At 47.8% G+C, this 20,092-nt stretch overlaps 1 protein-coding gene across 1 annotated transcript; it reads left to right on the top strand.

The window, feature by feature from the left end:
* The first annotated feature begins 685 nt into the window (after positions 1-685).
* On the top strand, positions 686-20,078 carry PANK4 (pantothenate kinase 4 (inactive)). The gene is made up of 19 exons (XM_041419393.1): positions 686-926; positions 3,261-3,343; positions 3,804-4,012; positions 5,435-5,618; positions 6,126-6,218; positions 7,356-7,509; positions 8,183-8,364; positions 9,755-9,836; positions 10,946-11,046; positions 11,697-11,852; positions 12,668-12,780; positions 13,287-13,374; positions 14,620-14,771; positions 15,208-15,263; positions 15,756-15,805; positions 16,985-17,092; positions 17,251-17,351; positions 17,778-17,846; positions 19,683-20,078. The coding sequence occupies exons 1-19, from the start codon at positions 809-811 to the stop codon at positions 19,894-19,896; spliced, it is 2,313 nt and encodes a 770-aa protein (XP_041275327.1). The 5' UTR covers positions 686-808; the 3' UTR covers positions 19,897-20,078.
* Positions 20,079-20,092: the final 14 nt, after the last annotated feature.

Raw genomic sequence — 20,092 nt, forward strand, 5'->3', positions numbered from 1 at the left:
TCCTCGGGGGTCTCTCTGCCCTCTCCAGGGGTCTCTCCCCCCATCTCCCCCAAGTTCCTCCCCTAGGGTCCCATCGAGCCCACCAGGGCTCTGTCCTTGTCCCCTCCACCCTCGCTCCTCCCGGGATCTCTGCCCCGGGGTCTCTGCCCGTCCCCCCAAGCTGGTCCCGGGGGTCTCATCGCCCCCTCCCTGCGGTCCCCCTAAAATTTCCCCTGAGGGTCTCTCCGCCCGTTCTCCCCCCAGTTTTCCTCGGGGATCTCTCTGTCCTCCCCGGGATTTCTCTCCAGCAACGGCTCCGAGGTCTCACCGACCCCTCCTCGGGCTGTCCCCCCGTTCTCCCCGGGCCTCGGGGATCCCTCTGTCCTCCCCGGGATTTCTGTCCAGCAACGGCTCCGGGGTCTCACCGACCCCTCCCCGGGATGTCCCCCCGTTCTCCCCGGGGTCTCACCGACCCCTCCCCGGGCTGTCCCCCCGTTCTCCCCGGGGTCTCACCGACCCCTCTCCGGGCTGTCCCCCCGTTCTCCCCGGGTGTCACCGACCCCTCCTCGGGCTGTCCCCCCGTTCTCCCCGGGTGTCACCGACCCCTCCCCGGGCTGTCCCCCCGTTCTCCCCGGTTCCTCCCGGGGTCTCTCCGCCCCCCTCACCGCGGAGTCCCTCAGGCTCAAGGCCCCGCCCCCGCTGGTGGGCGGGGCCGGCGCGCGCTCCCCGCCTGATTCCCCGCGCCTCCGCTCGTTCGCATGCAGATTTATGCACATACATTTGCATGCCGATGAGGCCGGGGTGAGGGAGGGAGCGGGTCGCGTTCAAAATGGCGGAGCGGGGCGGGCGCGGCAGCGGTCACGGCAGCCTGGACAAGAGCATCACCCTCCCGCCCGACGAGATCTTCCGCAACCTGGAGAACGCCAAGCGCTTCGCCATAGACATCGGTAACCGGGCGGGGGGACCTGCGGGGAGGGGGCGGCGGGGGGTACGACGGGAGTTGTAGTCCCGCCGCCGGGTGCCGGCGCGGCGCGGGTGAGGAGCGGCACTACATGTCCCGGTGGGCCGCGCGCGGGTAACGGGCCGCGGGGAGCCGGGCGGGGTGGCCCGGTCCGGGCTGCCCTTGGCGTCCAAGGGAGAACCGGGGAGAGCGCGGGGGGCTCGGCCGGACCGGCCGGGGGGCGGCGAGGCTGGGGGACATCGGCTGCACCCCCTCAGAGCGCGCCGGCCCTGCCCCAGTGCGCCAGCACCGAGTGCGGAGCCCCTCGGCCGCCCCCCGGGCCAGGCCGCGGCCCGCGGGATGCTGCGGGCGCTCCTCCGGCTCTCAAAACCGGCCTGGAAGAAGCAAAAAGGGCTGGGGACGGCGGCTGTGGCACTGCCCGGGCAGGGCAGGGCGGCTGCGGGGCTTGGCGTGTGTCGGGGTCTGTCACTGCTGCCTCAGTCACCCCCAAAACCTCCGCTGCCCTGTGCGTACGCGCCAGCAGCCGACATTGGTGATTCCCCGAGGTGACAGACAGCAGGGTGACACACAGGGTGACACACAGGGTGACAGGGTGACACACAGGGTGACACCTGCGCGCTGCAGGAACTGTGCGGGGACAGGCTGAGCCTGTTCGCAGTCCCTCCCGTGCAGGTTTCAGCAGCCTTTCTGCGGACACCCACTAAGCCGCAAGTGCCATTTCACACATTTTCCTTTAGGAGAAAAGGCAGGGAAAAGAAAAGCAAGCTATTGCTGCTCAGGTGAACACTGCTCTGTGTGCTGGAGACTCAGGGACTGCAGGGAGAAAACCTGCAGCATGATAGAAAATGTTGTCGTGTCACTTCAGCCCCTCAGGAGCTGCTGCTTCCACGCCTGTGAAAATAACAGCTGGAGCTGGCCCTTGGTGCGGGTCAGCTCGGAATTAGAGTCGTGGGATTAGTTATAAAACCTAGTTACATGTCTCAGCTGGTGTTCTGAATGGATTTAAGTCTTTAAAAAGTGGGAGGGGAAGGGGATAATGCACAAAGCGTGGCTCTGCGTCCCGTGGGTCTGGTGGTGAATTCCTGCAGCCCGTGTCATTGTCGGTGTAAAGAACGTGACATTCCAACACTGAGCCTCAGTTTGGAGCTGTGGAGGGAAACTTTCCCATAAAAACTGTGCAAGCCCTCACCTTTTAGGAGAACAGACCGTGGGTTTTGTTTACCAGAAACTTCAAAGCACTGCCTGGGACACTGAAATCAGATCCAAGGTCAGGGAAGCTTTATTGCTTTTGTTCCTCTTAGTGTCTGTCCCTGGTCACTCTATGTTGACCTCGCTTAAATTTTCCTGGAGTAAACTGCCTGTTTTTCTCCTACAGGTTGCAAATATTTTCCTAACAAAAATGTTTGAGCACTGTGGAAGAGCTGACACTATCTTTCACCTCTGCTGCTTCATTTCTTGGTGCAGTGCCAGTGAATTTAGCCATTATTTAGGATCTAACATTGCCAGGTTTTTATTTACTTTCAGGACTTTAATGTTAATCCAGTAGTGGATCACAGTTACCCTCAGACCTGGAGCACTGTGGTGGAAAACATTGAAGTTATTCAGTGTAACCCCAGAAATCCACTTTTGCAGGTCAGATGCAAAGACAGGGCAAGGGGTTGAATTCTTTTTCAAGGGGAGAGTTGAAAGTTTTATTGCCATGAGCAGACTGGAGGCCTGAAGGGGGTGATGAGGCTGCTCTGCTCAGACTTGCACATTGCTAACATCTCCAACTGCTGTGTGCTTGAGAAACATCACTCTGGGCATTTTTAGCCCAAAGCCAAGACCAGTCTTGCAAAATAATTACTCAGTACAAAGGGTCATTTTCTAACCAGCCATGAGTTTGCAGATTTGTCCCTAAAAGCAGGGTAAGAATATTATTTAGGTGTTGCTGCTGAAACACTCTGTGCACATGGTGGGCGTTGCTCAGTGGTGGCAAACCAGCTGAGAAAATCCTGCTACAGATTTGGGGGGTTTCATAAAGTTTCCAAACAAGGTGAATAACAGCAGTACATGTACTGGCCTGGCTAATTAAGAATTTCCACTGCTCATCTTCATCCCACATCAGTCAGGCACAAACTGAATTTATGGAGTTTTTCCCTCCTGTGATGCTCTGGGGGTTAACCAGGCCGAGCAGTTCCTCAACAAAGGTTCTTTCTGCATTCTCATTAATTTTCTCTGGCTTTAACTGAGGAAACTTGGAGAACCAGCATGAACATAAGTTCTGTTGTTTGCTCCAAGGTGAGCCATTAATCATAACTTGTCATCTCTTCATGAACAGGTGGTTCATTAACCAAGTTGGCTTATTACTCAACTGTACAGCACAAAGTGGCAAGAGTGAGATCCTTTGATCATTCTGGAAAGGTGAGAATTCCATCAGGGATCAGCTGCATGTGCTTGACTCACAGGAGTGAGGTTCTGGACTGGGTAGAACAGAAATTGTACCCAAACACATCCAGTAATTTGTTCTGTATAAAACTTTTTGGGAGGTGTTTGTATTGCCAGGTACTATTTGAAATGTTTATTTTCCAGACAGTAAGTGTGGTACTTTTGTAAAAATACCCTTCTCCTGTGCAGACAAAAGTTTCCTCATGCAGAGGGATTTCCTGCACATCAGCCACATGGGAGAATTGATTATCTCAGCTTAAGGAGAATTAAGACCTGTGAAACTCTCTTCTTCTTTGACATAGCTTGAGGTGTTATGTTTAATGGCATTAACACAGTTTCAAGGGCAAGAAAAGCACAAGTATTGATGTTCAGTAGTTCAGCATTTAACCTTGTTTCTGCAAGAATGTTCTCTAAGAAATCCTTTTCTCTTTTAAAGGACGTAGACAATGAACCTTTGTATGAAATATCTGTTCAGGAGGAGATTACAGCTCGACTTCACTTCATTAAATTTGAAAACACTTACATTGAAACCTGCCTAGATTTCATCAAAGACCATCTTGTCAATACAGAGACAAAAGTCATCAAAGCCACGGGTGGTGGTGCCTATAAATTCAAAGACCTTATTGAGAAGAAACTGGGGTTGAAGTAAGTGGAACTGCTTTTTCTTCTGTAAAGAATTAACTTACACCTACTCCAAAAGCTTTTGTCATTTTCCTGGGCATGCTCAGAGGTGATTCATGTGACAGTCATTTATTGTACAGCTCCTACCTAAACTTCATGCAAAGGCTTGCAGGAGAACAAAGGGCAGCCCCATGAATTTACAGCTTCATAAATTTCCTGCTCAAGCACTGTTATCAAACACCAAATACTAAAATGCTTACCCTGAAACCTGCCTAGATGACATCAAAGGCCATCTTACCAATACAGAGACAAAAGCCATCAAAGCCACAGATGGTGGTGCCTGTAAATTCACACTTTCTCTGCTATAAGTGTAGAACAACATTCATTTACCCCAATATTAAACATCACTGGGGAGAGCTTCAAGGCACCTCTCCTGTGTGATCTGTGTGGTAGATTCCTCAACCCCTGAGGCCCTGTGCTCATCTTTTACACTGTCTTTGCAAATTAAGTATTTCTCCTGATAAGCTGGGCTCTGTTATCTGTTTATTTCACACCAGCCCCTTTTAGTACCTTATTGGCTGTTACTAAAGATCAATCGATCAAGATAAGGAAGCACTTTCCCCTCTTATCTCATGTGGTGCACCTGGTTTAGGTTTTTATTTGGTTCTGACATACTCAGTTTTTCTCCAGCTCCCCAGAGCAGCTTCCCCACCATGGAACACACAAATCGTTCTGTAGTAGTTTAGATGAGTTTGTGCCTTGTTTATGTGCTCCCAACAAGCCTCAGGGTATTTCCTGTAAGAGTTTCCATAAATCAGTAACAGTACAGAGACACAGAAGTGTTAGCTGACTTATCAATCATCTTCTCTAGGTTTTGTATCACATTCCCAGACTCCACACTGGGGATATCCTGTAGTGAATCCTGCTACTCATGTGAGAAGTCTTTTTTTCTGTGTTTGCTAATCCCACTTGTAGGCTCCTCCCAGCCCCTTGAATCTGTCATAAACAAGTTCTGAAAAGTTTAGGGGGCCTTTTGTGCTTTATTAGGAGGCAGGGGAAGAGCAATAGACAATTATTCCATGTTGGGAAATTATTTTCTGAGGTTAATTTCCAGCTAAGCCTCCTGACCTACTTTATAGCAGGGGTGCACAGACCATGAAAAGAGCAGGGCAGGAAAAGAGCAGTGTAAACAAGCAAACAGGATTATTTTTAATGACAACGTGATTAAAGTTACTGTGTAACAGAACTCCAGTGTGGACTTCTGACATGGGAGGGGAGCACCAGACCATGTGCAGATGGAGGTTTCATGTTTCCATTAGAGCTGGGCTTGTGCCATGTTGTGTGAAAATTCCCCTCTGCAAAGTCTGTGCAAACTCCTGCTCCAAAAGCAAACTGCCTTATCAGGGGGGCTGGGACATTTATTTAAGGCTTTTTCCTCTCCTTCAGAGTTGATAAGGAAGATGTAATGACCTGCTTAATTAAGGGGTGCAACTTTGTGCTGAGGAACATCCCCCACGAGGTGTTTGCTTACCAGAAGGATTCAGACACAGAATTCAGGTTCCAGACAAACCACCCCAACATTTTCCCTTATTTGCTGGTGAACATTGGCTCAGGGGTCTCCATAGTGAAGGTGAGTGGTGGCCAAAATGCATTGCTGGAGATTTGATAAAGGTGATCTGAAATCTCTTACTGGTTCACATTTGTACTTGTTTCTTCTTGGGTAATGTGAGGTTTAAAAATGAAACTGGGCATTTAAAAAAGTTTATTAATTGCAGAGTTATGAATGCCTTTCTAGTCACTATTTTTTTAAAATTACATTCAATTTGATGTTTAGAGAAGTGATTACCAAATGAGAGCAAAGGCTGTCAGATCAAAGTGATTTTTGTTTGTTTGTCACACTGTTGAAGAGACCAAGTTTAATGTCTATATTTAGTATTATTTGTCAAGAATTAAATGCAAAGATTTCCAAAATTGCTTGTGGTGTATGTGCAATGTACCCCTCTCACCTGCCACTTCCACAATGGAAAGATTCCATCTCCACTGATTCCACTCTTCCAAAACCTTTTACACTCTGACATTTAAATCTGTGTTCAACATTATAAAAGGACTTTCTAAATAAATCTTGTTTGACTCACAGGTAGAAACAGAAGACAAATTTGAATGGATTGGTGGCAGCTCAATTGGAGGTGGAACCTTCTGGGGTCTTGGAGCTCTGCTCACCAAAACAAAGGTAACCAAGTGTCTCTTTTAAGAGTGGTGGGATTAAATTAAATGCTGGGAGGAAGCCTGAAATGTTGGAATGTTAGGCAAGAAGGCTGAGTCCTGCACTCGTGTTCATATTTTTGACACTTGTGATGATAAAAGGAAAGTTTACATGGAAAAGGATACTAGTGGAATATAGGGACAAGAATTAGAAGATGCTTATTGTGACCAAAAGCAATCCTGTTGGGGCTCAAGGACAAGTGATGCACAAGAGCCTCCTCAAAGTGGCCTGGTAATTTTTTATTCTCTTTTCAACTTAAAATGCCAGCCCAGTTCCTGCAGTACTGTCTGCAGAAGAAAGCAGGGAGCACACCATTGCTGCAAAGTGTCTGGGAGCTGAGAGGAGAAGTTTTGCCTCATGGTTGGTTCCTTGGTTGCCAATGCAAGTTTAAATCCTGGGCTGATGAACAAGGCCTGACTTAGTCCTGCTCTGACATCATGCTGGGCTTCCCAAAGAACCACCTGGCTTAAATGAGTGTCCTAAATGTCAGCAGTGTAGGAAAAGCTAGAGTTACAAATGCACCAGATAAGAAAATGTCAAAGGGAGGGCACAGCCTGGGCTGTGCTTTTGGTTTGATGCTCCTAAAGAAGAAATCTTAGAACCTGACAGTGCCTGCTCTTAATTCTCTCTTGGTTTTGGAGAAGAAATTCAAGTTAACAGGGTTATAAATTAACTGCTGGGATAATGGAGCTTGCCTGCAAGTTTAATTTCAGGGACAGTAAAGGCACACTGAGACTTTTCTCAAACTTCTCTTTTAGTGACCTTTGGGAAGACAAAATTATTTCCTCTTAGTTCCTGTGTTTCTGACTTCCAAGATAAGGGATGCCACGAGGCCTCTGACTGTTTTATATGTGCTGACCCACCCTAGTTTTCAGGGGAAATTCAACAAAATATCTGCAGATAAGAAAGAGGTTGATTGTGGTGTTCATCTTTAAAGGAGCTCCACTTGAGATCTGTGTGTTTAATCACTTTGGATTCAGCCTTGTAATTAGAAATAGCCTGTCTTTGGCTGGCAGGGTTAATTCTAAGGCTGGTTTTGGTCAGTAAAGATGCTGCAGAGCTCTGGCTCAGGTCAGCTGTGGTGACTGTGCTTCTCACCCTCAGAAATTTGATGAATTGCTGCAGCTGGCCTCAAAGGGCCAGCACACCAACGTGGACATGCTGGTCAAGGACGTGTATGGAGGTGCCTACCAGACCCTGGGGCTCAGTGGGAATCTCATTGCCAGCAGCTTTGGGAAGTCCACCACAGCAGACAAAGGTACTGGGATAAAAAACATCTACCCAAACATCTCTGGCTCTTGGGAATAACTTTGTTCTTTTTACAAGTATAGCTGAAAATAATCACCAGCTTCTTCCGTGATCTCGTGTTTTGCCTGCACAATGTTGATTAAAAATATTATGCAGTACTGCTTTATAAGAAGACATTTAAATTTTCAGTTTGGGATTGCCCAAGCCAAAGGAAAATTTAAAAAATAGCTGTCTGGTTAGCCTGGGGTTAATTCATTCCTGTGGGAAATAGATGTGGCTTTCTGGGCTCTAGAAAGGCCCTTTGGCAGTGATTTATTGCAATTTGCAGTATCTTAATGAAATACTTGCAGTGCATCTCAGGCCAAGAGGGATGGATGAACCCTCACCCGTGGTTCCTAGAGAGAAGAAATGGATTCCTGCCATCCAGGAAGTGTTTTTGCAAGAAATCTTTCACACAGGCTTAGTGAGGGCTTTTTTTTCCTGTTATCTTTAATCAAATCACACTCCTCCTTGTTAGAAGTACATTATATATGTGAGGTTTTTCTTTTCTTCTCCACACATCAGGAAAACTGCTCCAAGCCTGGATTTTTCTTTCCCCAACTGCAGGTTCAGTTAGAAAAGCACAGTCCACCGGAGCTCCCTCAATTTGTGTGTCATTTGCTTTACTCTTCCTTCCCTTCCAGAGTTTTCCAAAGAAGATATGGCCAAAAGTTTGCTCCACATGATCAGCAATGACATTGGGCAGCTGGCCTGCCTCTATGCCAAACTGCACAACCTGGATAAAATCTATTTTGGAGGGTTTTTTATCCGGGGCCACCCCGTCACCATGCGCACAATCACCTACAGCATCAACTTCTTCTCCAAGGTAAGGAAAACGCAGGCTTCCTTACAGCAAAGTCACATTTTAGGTATTTTTCTAGGCTGTTGGGATACCTTAATAAATGAATTTGCACATGAAGTAAGCTTAGAATGCTGCTCCTTAGGTAGGTAAGGCTGGGATGTGTTGGGAGGGGTGAAATCAATGTGAAATGTCTGGGAGTTGTGTCTGGCCTTTTTTCTCTCTCCTTGCCTCCCTCTCTCTCTTTCTATTATTACTTTTTGATTGACAGTCTGTCTTGTAGCTCCAAGTAATGAGTTTCCACTGTGTTCTTAGATAGTCACCATCATTATTCAATTCCTCTTGCTGATTTGCATCTTTCCACCCCCAGGCCATGCAGTGTGGGGTTGTTCTGCTGAGACAGTTGGCATCAGTGGGGTTTTGTTACTAAAGAGAAAATCAAACCTCAAATCAAGCAAGCTGAAGTTCTTTGCAGGTTTTGAAGCTGTGGAAAATACTGAAGATTTTTGACTAGGAAAAAGGTCCAATCCACAAGCTTGTTAATGGTTGTTACAGGTAGATTAGTCCTGCACTTTGGGAATTTTATAGAGTAGGTGACACCAATTTTTTTCTCATCTTAGTGCTTCATGCAAGAGACTCCTGTGTGCTGCTTTTCCCCCTCTTTATTTCACCATTGTTGTCCCTTTCTGTTCCAAGAAAGCTATTGCAAAACTGCAGCTTTAGGTTGTTGTAAGAGATACTTTGCCAGGGATTCAAATCCAAATCTCCCTGTGAGCTGGAGCTGCTGTTTCCCTGTAGCTGCCCTCAGGGTGAGCTGTTCCCACAGTCACTGCTGAATTCCTTGGGAAAGGCCATGTCTCACCCACCCTGGAAAGCTGAGGGGCCCTGCTGTGAGGATGGAGGCTTCTCCTCCCCAGCATTCCTGTATTTTGCATTAATAATTGAATTATTTAGATGGGGCAATGCTTGCCTGTGAGTAATGCCCAGTGTCTGTGTGGTGTTGAAGAGCAGTGCAGTGAAACAAAGACAAGGAGCAGTGTCCCAAAGGTGTTGCTGCAGTGGCACACGCTCACCAAGGCAATCACATGCCCTTGCATTTCCAGCCTGTTGAAGCAAGAGGAGTTGAATATTCATGGAATGATGCAGTGGTGTTTCCCAGGGAAGGCCATAGAGCACACACCACTGGTGCATGGGTGTTTTCCAGCTGTGTGATAACTGGGGAATGATGTGTGTGAGCAGTTCCTCCCTGAGCTGTTCCAGAAGCACCATAAAAGTTGCTGAATGTGTGAGAATGTAGCACAAATGCCTATTACCATCTGCTAGTTGTTTCTATTAAATTAAAGTGTGAAACTAGTGACAAAGAAGTGCCTGTTAGCCCTCAGGGACCATCCAATTGCAATGTTTCATATTGTGGCAGGGAGAGGTTCAGGCATTGTTCCTGAGACATGAAGGCTACCTGGGAGCCATTGGGGCATTTTTAAAAGGAGCTGAACAAGACAGTAAGTACAGCACTGCTCTGTTCTGTATATGCTGTGTTCTGAAATGTCAGTGTACTGTCCAAGTTTCTCTTAAGAGGCTGCATGTAAGCTGTTGCCTAAATAAATCCATTTGGCACTAATAAACACAGATGCTGGGCTCTGGTTTTATGCATTCTGGCAAGGACATCTTAATTTCTCACTGGATTTCCTGCTCACCTCTGAGAAGGCAGCAGGAATGGGCTCTTCTCTACTCTGCACTTCTACAAAGAGCAGTCACAGCTCTAAATGCAGCTGGAGAAATGGGGGTTTGGAGAACCTCCCCCTCTTTAAGAGGCCATTTCTGAATTCCTTTAATGTACTGAGGAATACCAGCATCTCCAAACTGTGTTTGTTGAGAGTGAAAAGCCTCACAGAGGAAACCCTTCTGTCCAGATCTCTTGGATCCAGGGTGTTTTGGTGGAATTCTGCCTATTTAGTTTTCCTTTTCCCCTGTTGGTGTGCTGGCAAGCCAGGCAGTGCATTGGTTAGTGGCACAGCCACAGGCTGCTAATGGTACTTAGCTCAGCAAGTATCAAATGCACCTCCAAAAAATGGATGTGGAATTCTTTTCCTGCCCATTTGATAGAGATGGGCAAGGAACCAGCTACTGAGGAATTAAAGACATTGCTTCTGCAGCATGTACTGTACATCTGAGCTCATTAAACTTCTCTCAAATAAAGCAAATCTGGAAATAACTTTAGTGTTTCTTGAAGCTTACATTGTGCTTTGAGAGTTCTGTAATACTATTTTGTTAATAATGGATCTAGATTTAGAAATAAATGCTCAGTGATAGTGCTTTGGAGGCATGCTGATTAATGACAAGGAAATGGGGTTAAAAATAATTCTTTTGGAGCTTAAATTGTCTCTTGTCTCATTCAGGTTGGGACTCTTTTGAGCAGGTAATTCATTCACTGGTTGAAATACCTCTTTTGGGGGTTAGAGGGAAAAATTCTGTTTGCTTTTAAAGACAAGGGGAGCTGGCTTGTGTAGTGCAGCAGCTGCTCAGAGGGATGCTGGCTCTAGACTCACTCACAGGAGTATTCTCAGTTTTATTTTCAGATTATGTGTGTCTGTGTCTTTCTCTTTTCTAGATCCAAACCAGTACAGCTGGGGAGAGAACTATGCTGGGAGTTCTGGGCTTATGAGCACATCCCCTGATGTTTACCCCATGCAGAGAACACGGAGTGGTACAGTATGTGCTGTCTTTCCTAGCCCTGTGTGTGTTCTCTTAGCAGTGCTGACCTGGACATAGGTGATTATTCTCCAGCTGGTTGCTGCTTGCCCTTGAGGCTCCTGCTTCCCAGAGAAGTGACCAGTTTGGTGTCTGGTGTGGTGTTGTCTCGTGTCCTGTGTGGTGTTGGATGGAATGTTTCATGAAACAGACTGCCTGCTACTTTGTCTTGCTCTCCTTCACCAAAGTGGGGGGAATGTTTGTCTCTCACCCTTTCTCTGGAGCAGCTGGATTTTGCTGCAGCTGAAATACCTCAGAATCTGGAATTTCATGTTCAACCATCTTTAAGCAGTGTCAATTTGCTTCCTGTGAGAAAGCAAATACAAGATTGGACAGAAGAGCACAAGCCCTGTCATCTCTTAAAGTCACTGACAGTACAGCAATTCTGATTCCACAGTGGATTGTTTTCACACTGGATAATTTCTGTCTATAGGGTGGGCATGGATAAAATAATCCACAGAGGGAACTGGATTGTTAATGATGACCTATAATTGTCTGCAAATCTGTCAGTCTTAACAGTGGCTGGACTTCTGCAGCCCTTGTGTTAATTTAATTCATTGTGAATTAATTTCTGAGTGAGTTCTAATCCATCTCTTTCATTTCTCCCCTAGTTTGACATGCTGGAAATGGACAGATTGGAGAGACCACTTGTTAACCTGCCACTGCTGAAAGACCCCTCCACCTATATCCCAGACACTGTTGACCTCACAGATGATGCCATGGCCAGAAAATACTGGCTCACCTGCTTTGAGGAGGCACTGGATGGGGTAAGTGTCACAGAACAGTCCTGTGTGAGTGACACAGGTATTTAGGAAACAAATCTTCTGTGGAGCAGCATGTTTGTCCTGTAAAATGTTCCTGCTGTGGCACCCTCTGGAAGTGCAGCCCCTCTTTCCCTGTAACAGAGGCGCATGGCATTGTCCCAGTCTCTTCAGGAAGGGCTTGGTCCCTTCAAAGGCAGAAATGTTCTTTTGTGGTGCTTTCTTTTTAGCACCTGAAAGGTGTTTTCAAAGCATTTCTCTCTTTAATGGTACTTGGACCTCTCTGTACAGAGCTGCAAGCAGGACAGTTACACAACCAAAGGCCAGAGCTCCTTGGGTTGTTCCTCTGGGAGCAGTCCTGCTGCCTCACAGACACTTTTCCATGGGAAGAGCACAATTGAACCAGACACAAATTATTTTTTTCTGCACTGAAGCTGATTCAGGCAGTTCACTGGAGTAAACAAAAAGAGAACACAAGGGGTCGATGTGCACCATTCAATGTCTGCCTGTTTCTCCTTCAGTGTATGAGCATTGTTATTTTTTTCCTCTCCTCTAAGCAGTTGGAACTTGTGCTTAACTTCTGACAGTACAGTCTGGAAAACCAGCTTTAACTCTTTTGGGATGAAAAGAGCCATTAAAATTGTTGTTTACTGTGTGGAATGAAGGGAGGCTGGGAGGTGCTGTGTGGGAGGGAGCAGCCAGGCTGCAGGCACAGAACAGGGAGGCAGATGGAGGGGTTATTGCTCAGACTGAACTTCACATCAATTACAAGGAGGAAGAGTTAATTTGGTAACTCCAGTGTTGTTTCTTTTCTCTGCCAGGTGGCAAAGCGAGCTGCAGCCAGTCAGCCAGACTCTGTGGATGCACAGGAGAGAGCTGAGAAATTCCGCCAGAAATACTGGAATAAGCTCCAGACACTCAGGCAGCAGCCTTTGTAAGTGGTTTTATTTTCCCTTTTGCAACACTTGCTGCTTCTGATGAGCAGTGGAAGCCCACCAAAAGCTAACCAGGTTGTGAAGCAGAGCAAACAAAGCCAAGTAGGCTGAAGGCTCAGGCAAGTTTCTGTGCCAAACATCAGATCCTCTGCACGGAGATTTTGGATTTCATGTCTTGGAGTTGAGCAGTGAAATTCTATCTTGGCAGAAAAATTGTTATTAAAAATTTGTATGTGGTTATTAAAAATAGCAGCAGGTTAATTCTGAATGGTCTCCCTCCCTGTATTTTAATAATATTATTGTAGAGTTAAGATTATTGAATCTACAATAAATAATCTTAATTGTAGATTCAGTATTCTTATTGCAAAGCCAGGGTTTAGCACCTGTGTCTTGCAGCTTCAGTGCTCATGTGAGGGACTGTGACTTACAGCAGAAACAGAGAGAAACATAGCTTTTTCTGTTTGAAGTAATTGATTTGTTTTTTCCCCCTTCTCCCTTTTTAAAGTGCATATGGTACCTTAACAGTCAGAAGTCTCTTGGATACAAGGGAACACTGTTTGAACGAGTTCAGTTTTCCAGATCCCTATTCCAAGGTGAGTTCAAGACACTTTTCCAACACTCTGAAACTGTTCAAGTGATGGATGGCTCAGAGGGGAGAGATTAGGAACCAGTTCCTGCATTGGTTGGGATGAGAAACAGCACTGGGGAATGGGACATAAACCCCTTTATGTCCCTGTTCACCTGAACAGGCTCCTGGTGAGGATAATGATAACCAAAAAGACCACAACTTCCATTGCCTGACAGCCCTGAGGAGCCAGTCTTGCTGCCAGCCCTGCTCCTGAGCAGTGGCTGTCACCAGACACTGTCACCAGGCTGTCACTGCTCTAATTCACTCCTCTGTGGCTGGTTTTGTCATTTGTGAGGTTCTCAGCACTGGGTTGGAGAGAGGACAAAGCACAACCTCCTGCTCTTAAAATCATTCGTTGCCACTGTGCAGCTGTTCTCTCTCTGTGTTTTGTTCTGTGACATGAAATGTTTGGGGAGAGGAGATTTGATTTATTTATCAAAAAACAACTTTCTGTATGTCCATTCCTCACCACTTATTTGTGTGATATATAAATATCAACAGTGCTAGTGGCTGATCCAAGACTTTTCCTGACTGTTGACATATTTCTGCAAAATACAGAGAAAGTTCTCCCTGTCTGCACTGTCATGTGGTACCTTCACTCTGAGAAAGGGCTAAAACACATGGGAGGTGGCTTTTGCTTATGTTTGCTTCTTGTAATTCAGACAAGTTTACTGGCAAGACAAGATTTTGGTACCCAGAATAATTTTAAATTTTCTAAGAGAAGTCACCCTGTAACACTGATCTCACTGGAGACAGAAAAGAGAAAAAAAACCTGAGAGCTGCTGAGAATTTGGGATGATGCAAAGAAAAACCAAAAAAAAACACCCTTCAGATTTTGTGGGACTGCTGGTAGTGGTTTCCTGGGCTTGATGCATCATGTCACTGCTACAAGGTTTTTGTGTGTCCACTCTCCCATTCCCCACCTTGCCCAAGAGCCATTTCCCAATCTGCTCAAGATCTATTGCACCTCTAATTTGCTAAGAAAAGTAATTCTTGGGCTATAGATCATATCCTGGCACTCATGACAGTTTTTGTGAGAATCCAGGAAAGTTTTTCCTTGGTCCTAAGCACGTTGACAACAATAACTGGTTGGTCCATGAGAGGCCATGAACTCAGAGGAGATGCTTAAAAGTGGCCTTGGGACTGAGACAGCCAGGGCTGGGTAAGAAATGTTGGTCTGTAAATCCAATGTGTCCTGTCTGTCTTACAGGTAAAGCAGAAAGAAAATGGAATAGCGTTAAAGTGTTTCCAGAGTGTGATCGAGTCCCTGGATTCCCTGGGCTGGGAGGAGAGGCAGTTTGCACTGGTGAAAGGACTTCTGGCAGGGAATGTCTTTGACTGGGGAGCAAAGGCAGTCTCAGAGTAGGTGTTACATCCTTAAACAGCACCATTTAAGCTACAGAATGTCCAGTTGTGGGGTTTTTTTCCTAAAAAATAAAGTTCCTCAATCTCCCCATCAGCCTTTGTACAGCACTGTTACAGCCTGCAGCTGGTTTAAATTATTACATTTCATGGTGGTTTGCAGACCCAAAAATGTCTTTTTTGCCTTTACTGCCTCCAAACATCTCTGCATTGCTGAGGCTGTTTTATTTTAGCATCAAAACTCTGATTTAATGTCCTGATGAGCCTTTTGTTTTTAAAATTATCACAAAATAAATTTCCCAGTCCTGGGACCCAGAGACACCCCCAGTGTAAGCAGTGCAGTAAAATTGCTGGGCCCCAGCTAAAGAAATGTTTGAATTCCACTGATGTGAGATGGAGGTGTTCAACTGTGCCCTTTGTCTCTCTCTTGTCCCAGTGTTCTGGAGTCTGAGCCACAGTTTGGGTTTGAAGAAGCCAAGTCAAAGCTCCAAGGTAAGGGGAGATCCCTGCTCATGGCTGGATGTTAATGAGGGAATGGAGTGGGAATGTTTGTGGGGTTCTGGTACCCAGATGACAGAGAATCATTGGGCTTGTGAGGGTTATCTGAATGCAGACCCAGAGTTTGGGTAATGCTCCAAAGGAGTTAAACCTGCAGACTCTCTCCTTAAACACAGAGATGGTCACTCACTGTTGTGTCCCTGCCAGGGAACAGTGTCCTGGGGGGTCCACACCCAGCCCACACTACTCCAGAGCTTTAGGGTGAAAATTCCACTTCAGGCCTCCTGTCATGGAGCCATTCCCATAACAGAGAGCTGGGGAACCCTGTCAGCCTGCACATTTAACATTGGAAACCTGAGCTCAAATGTTTCAATGCTTCAGTGAGTGCAGCATGAGCCTCCTGCTTGTACCATGTGCAGAATGACTGCTGATAAGAGGTAGTGGCTGCTGATAAGAAATGCTGACACTGCTCTGTCTGTGCCACAGAACGTCCCTGGTTGGAAGATTCCTACAGCCAGTGGCTGGAACGACTCAAGGTACGACCCTGGGTGGCCCTAAACCTACTAATTAACCACTTTAATCATCAAACCACCTTGGTAGTTGTGGGGTTTGAACAGAACTCTGTTCAGACAGCCCAAAACAAATCCCAGTAATTCACCATAAAGAAAGGAGTAAAGGAATTAGTCTAAAATGTGGTTACTTCCCAAGCTGCTTCCCTGAATTCCCACTGGAGCCCAGCTGCTCCCAGAGCCTCCCCTCCTTATCAGGGCTCTTGTTTCCATACACCCAGACCCCTGAATTTAAAAACCTGGGGCCAAATACAGTGTTTGAGTTGTTCTTCCCCCTGAGTAGCTAAAACTGGCATTAATGTAGGAGCTTGCTGGAAGTAATGAACTTACCAATTAGCAAAGCTTTTTTTCTTTTTTTCCCATGTGATCTCTTTTACCACTTAATTAAGATTCATTAAAAAGCTTTTGTGTCTTTATGTAAATCTCTGTGTTGAAAATGGCAGCATAAAGGTTGGGGATGAGCAGACTATGGCAAATCATTACATGCTCCATCCTGAAACAATGCACCAGCTAATCTTGTGTAACAGGGATAATTAGGGAACTACAGGCACTGTCCTGTCAGTTTTTATTAGGAATTAAGCATTTTTCAGTTATTCTGCTGGTATGAACTGGAGTGAACTAAGTTTCATAACACCAGGTTGAGAACAAATGAAGAGGTTAATGGAGAATAGGCACTATCTTTTCATTTTAGGATGTCACTGCCCCCACAGTCCATGCTGCCCTTTCCTGGCAGAAGGGAATGCTGTTCAGCCAGCACCAGGCTGGCTTGAAACACTCTCCAAGGTAGGTCCAGCTGGCACCCAGCGCGTTCAGGATCAAAGCCTGACTCTGGAGTTAGGCCTGGCTTGAGCTGGCAGGTGGAGGTTTTATTGCTGGAGTTTGAGAGCCCTGTCTCAAACACAGCACAGGAACTTGAGGGGTGTTTTAAAACTGGAACTGTTTTAAACCCCTGTGCAAAGACACCATCAGGGAGCCCCATTCCTCCTGTTTGTCACTGGTGTGTGCTGGGAGTTTGCTGCAATCCAGACCCCGAGGCTCAGGTGTTTGAGGGTATAAAATGTGGGGCTTTGGAGGAGTAGCTGTGAATAACAAACTTCCCTGAGGTGAGTGGTGCTCCATCCTGAATGCATTGGTTTTCTCTTGCAGGAGGGTCCCCCTCATAAATGTGCCTTAATTTTCGCAGATAACAGTGGGATAGACATAATTTTAGGAGTCTTTCCTTTTGTCCGAGAGCTCCTTTCTAGAGGGACAGAGGTGAGTGCTTTTCCTTGCCAATTCCTGTGGAGTTTTGCTAACTGCTGGAAGGTGTCACTGCCCACCAGCAGGACACTCCTCTGCCAAACTGGGAATAATCCAAGCACCTGGAATGCCAGAGCCTGACTGTGTGACCTCTCCTGGCACCTTTCCCCCAGGTGATTTTGGCCTGTAACTCTGGCCCTGCCCTCAACGACGTCACCTACAGCGAGTCCCTGATCGTGACCGAGCGCATCGCGGCCATGGACCCCGTGATCCAGTAAGCACCTCCTCTGTCCCAGCTCCCTGGGGACAGCAGATCCTGCCTTTGCAGGATCACCCTTCACTGTTCATCTGTAACTGCAGCCTCAGCCCAAGGCACAGCGTTTGCTTTCGTTAAAGTGAAAAATGTAGAAATTGGGTCTTTCTGGTACACCCATAGTTACATTTCTTGTATCTTCCCTGACAAGCACTCCAGCTGCTCTGCCAGGAATTCTCTATGTTAATAGAGGCAAACCCAAGGAAGTCACACACAGAGTGTCCCCAGGAGAGGATGCTCAAGGAAACATTGTGTTTCCTGGTGAAGCCCCTGCAGCAAAGAAAGCCTTTGTAAAAGAGGGTTTGATATTCCTGCTTCTCTGCCTTATTCCCAGATGTGCAAGGCCCTGCTGAAGCAGCTGTTTAATATTTTTGTCTTTCTAAACAGCTCTGCACTGAGGGATAAGAAGCTGCTGTTGGTTCAGACGGGCTCCAGTTCTCCGTGCCTGGATCTGAGGTACGTGGGCAAAGTGCCACTGTGTGGTTTGTGTCCCTCAGCTGCAGGATGGTCAGAGGTTTGGCTGTGGAGCATCCCAGGCACCCTTCCCACTGGGAATTGCTTCTGCACACCCATCAGTAGGTGCTTAGTGTGGATTTGCAGAGCTGTGACACTGCTCAGGCCTTACAGCTGTTGGCCCTTGGTGAGGTGTCTGTTCAGCACACAGCTGGGTGAGGAGCTGTGGTTATGGCTGATGTCAGATACTGCAGGTGGCCAAAACCCACTGGCATAGAAGCATCATTGCACCTTTTTTAACCTATTCTGATCAGTTCTTCTACTGGAGACAGAACTTACCTGTGTCAAAATCGCAACTTGGGTACATTTAAACACCATTTCAATCCATCCCCTTGGCTTTCATGTGCTGCTGTTTGTGGGCACATGTAACTCCATGCAGAATCCCACCTGGCAGCTTGGGGCAGCTCTGGGGTGCAGCTGCAGGTGTGGCTGTGGTGTGGCTGAACTGGGGCTGCAGGTGGAGCTGAGAGGTGGCTGCAGGTTGGGCTGAGGGGTGGCCATGGTGTGGCTGCAGGTGGAGCTAAGGTGTGGCTGAACTGAGGCTGCAGGTGGAGCTGAGAGGTGGCTGCAGGTTGGGCTGAGGGGTGGCCATGGTGTGGCTGCAGGTGGAGCTAAGGTGTGGCTGAACTGAGGCTGCAGGTGGAGCTGAGAGGTGGCTGCAGGTTGGGGCTGAGGGGTGGCCAAGGTGTGGCTGCAGTGGGGCTGAAGATGGAGCTAAGGTGTGGCCGCAGGTGGAGCTGGGGTGTGGCTGAGGGCTGGCCATGGTGTGGCTGCAGGTGGAGCTGAGGTGTGGCTGCAGTGGGGCTGAAAATGGAGCTAAGATGTGGCCGAGGTGTAGCTGCAGTGGGGCTGAAGATGGAGCTAAGGTGTGGCTGCAGGTGTGGCTGAAGATGGAGCTGACGTGTGGCTGCAGCTGGAGCTAAGGTGTGGCTGCAGTGGGGCTGAAAATGGAGCTAAGATGTGGGCGAGGTGCGGCCGCAGTGGGGCTGAAGGTGGGGCTAAGGTGTGGCTGCAGGGGGGCTGAAGATGGAGCTACGGTGTGGCTGTGGTGTGGCTGCAGTGGGGCTGAAAATGGAGCTAAGATGTGGGCGAGGTGCGGCCGCAGTGGGGCTGAAGGTGGGGCTAAGGTGTGGCTGCAGGGGGGCTGAAGATGGAGCTACGGTGTGGCTGTGGTGTGGCTGCAGTGGGGCTGAAAATGGAGCTAAGATGTGGGCGAGGTGCGGCCGCAGTGGGGCTGAAGGTGGGGCTAAGGTGTGGCTGCAGGGGGGCTGAAGATGGAGCTACGGTGTGGCTGTGGTGTGGCTGCAGTGGGGCTGAAGATGGAGCTAAGGTGTGGCTGCAGGTGTAGCTGCAGTGGGGCTGAAGATGGAGCTAAGGTGTGGCTGTAGTGTGGCTGCAGTGGGGCTGAAGATGGAGCTAAGGTGTGGCTGTAGTGTGGCTGTGGTGTGGCTGCAGTGGGGCTGAAGATGGAGCTAAGGTGTGGCCGCAGTGGGGCTGAAGGTGGAGCTAAGGTGTGGCTGCAGTGGGGCTGAAGATGGAGCTAAGGTGTGGCCGAGGTGTGGCCGCAGTGGGGCTGAAGATGGAGCTAAGGTGTGGCTGCAGGTGTAGCTGCAGTGGGGCTGAAGATGGAGCTAAGGTGTGGCTGTAGTGTGGCTGCAGTGGGGCTGAAGATGGAGCTAAGGTGTGGCTGTGGTGTGGCTGCAGTGGGGCTGAAGATGGAGCTAAGGTGTGGCCGAGGTGTGGCCGCAGTGCAGCCGCCCTGACCGCGCTGTGTTGCAGCCGCCTGGACCAGGGCCTGGCCGTGCTGGTGCGGGAGCGGCAGACGGACCTGGTGGTCATCGAGGGCATGGGCAGGGCCATCCACACCAACTACTACGCCGTGCTCAGGTGTGAGAGCCTCAAGCTGGCCGTCATCAAGAACTCGTGGCTCGCCGACCGCCTCGGGGGCAAAATCTTCAGCGTCATCTTCAAGTACGAAGTGCCCTGTAAATGATGGAGCTGGCACAGCTGATGGACTTGCACTAGTTTTACTTTAACTGTAAAGAATGTATTTTTATTACAACAGGGACAAGAGTTCACAGGAAATTCCGTATTTATATTGTGCTTTTGTGACTTTAAAAGCGACAATATGATTCACTCTATAGTCTACACACTCAAATATATATATGTATATCACTCATTGTTTATTT

This window comes from Onychostruthus taczanowskii, unplaced genomic scaffold (genome assembly GCF_017590055.1).
Source record: "Onychostruthus taczanowskii isolate IOZ18803 unplaced genomic scaffold, ASM1759005v1 scaffold61, whole genome shotgun sequence".
Classification (NCBI taxonomy): Eukaryota; Metazoa; Chordata; class Aves; order Passeriformes; family Passeridae; genus Onychostruthus; species Onychostruthus taczanowskii.

Excerpts from the sequence above, each read along its gene's own strand:
- PANK4 (XM_041419393.1), top strand. The coding sequence starts at position 809 with ATGGCGGAGCGGGGCGGGCGCGGCAGCGGTCACGGCAGCCTGGACAAG. Across the intron at positions 927-3,260 it reads GCGCTTCGCCATAGACATCG|GTGGTTCATTAACCAAGTTG; the intron begins GTAACCGGGCGG and ends CTTCATGAACAG. Across the intron at positions 5,619-6,125 it reads CAGGGGTCTCCATAGTGAAG|GTAGAAACAGAAGACAAATT; the intron begins GTGAGTGGTGGC and ends TTTGACTCACAG.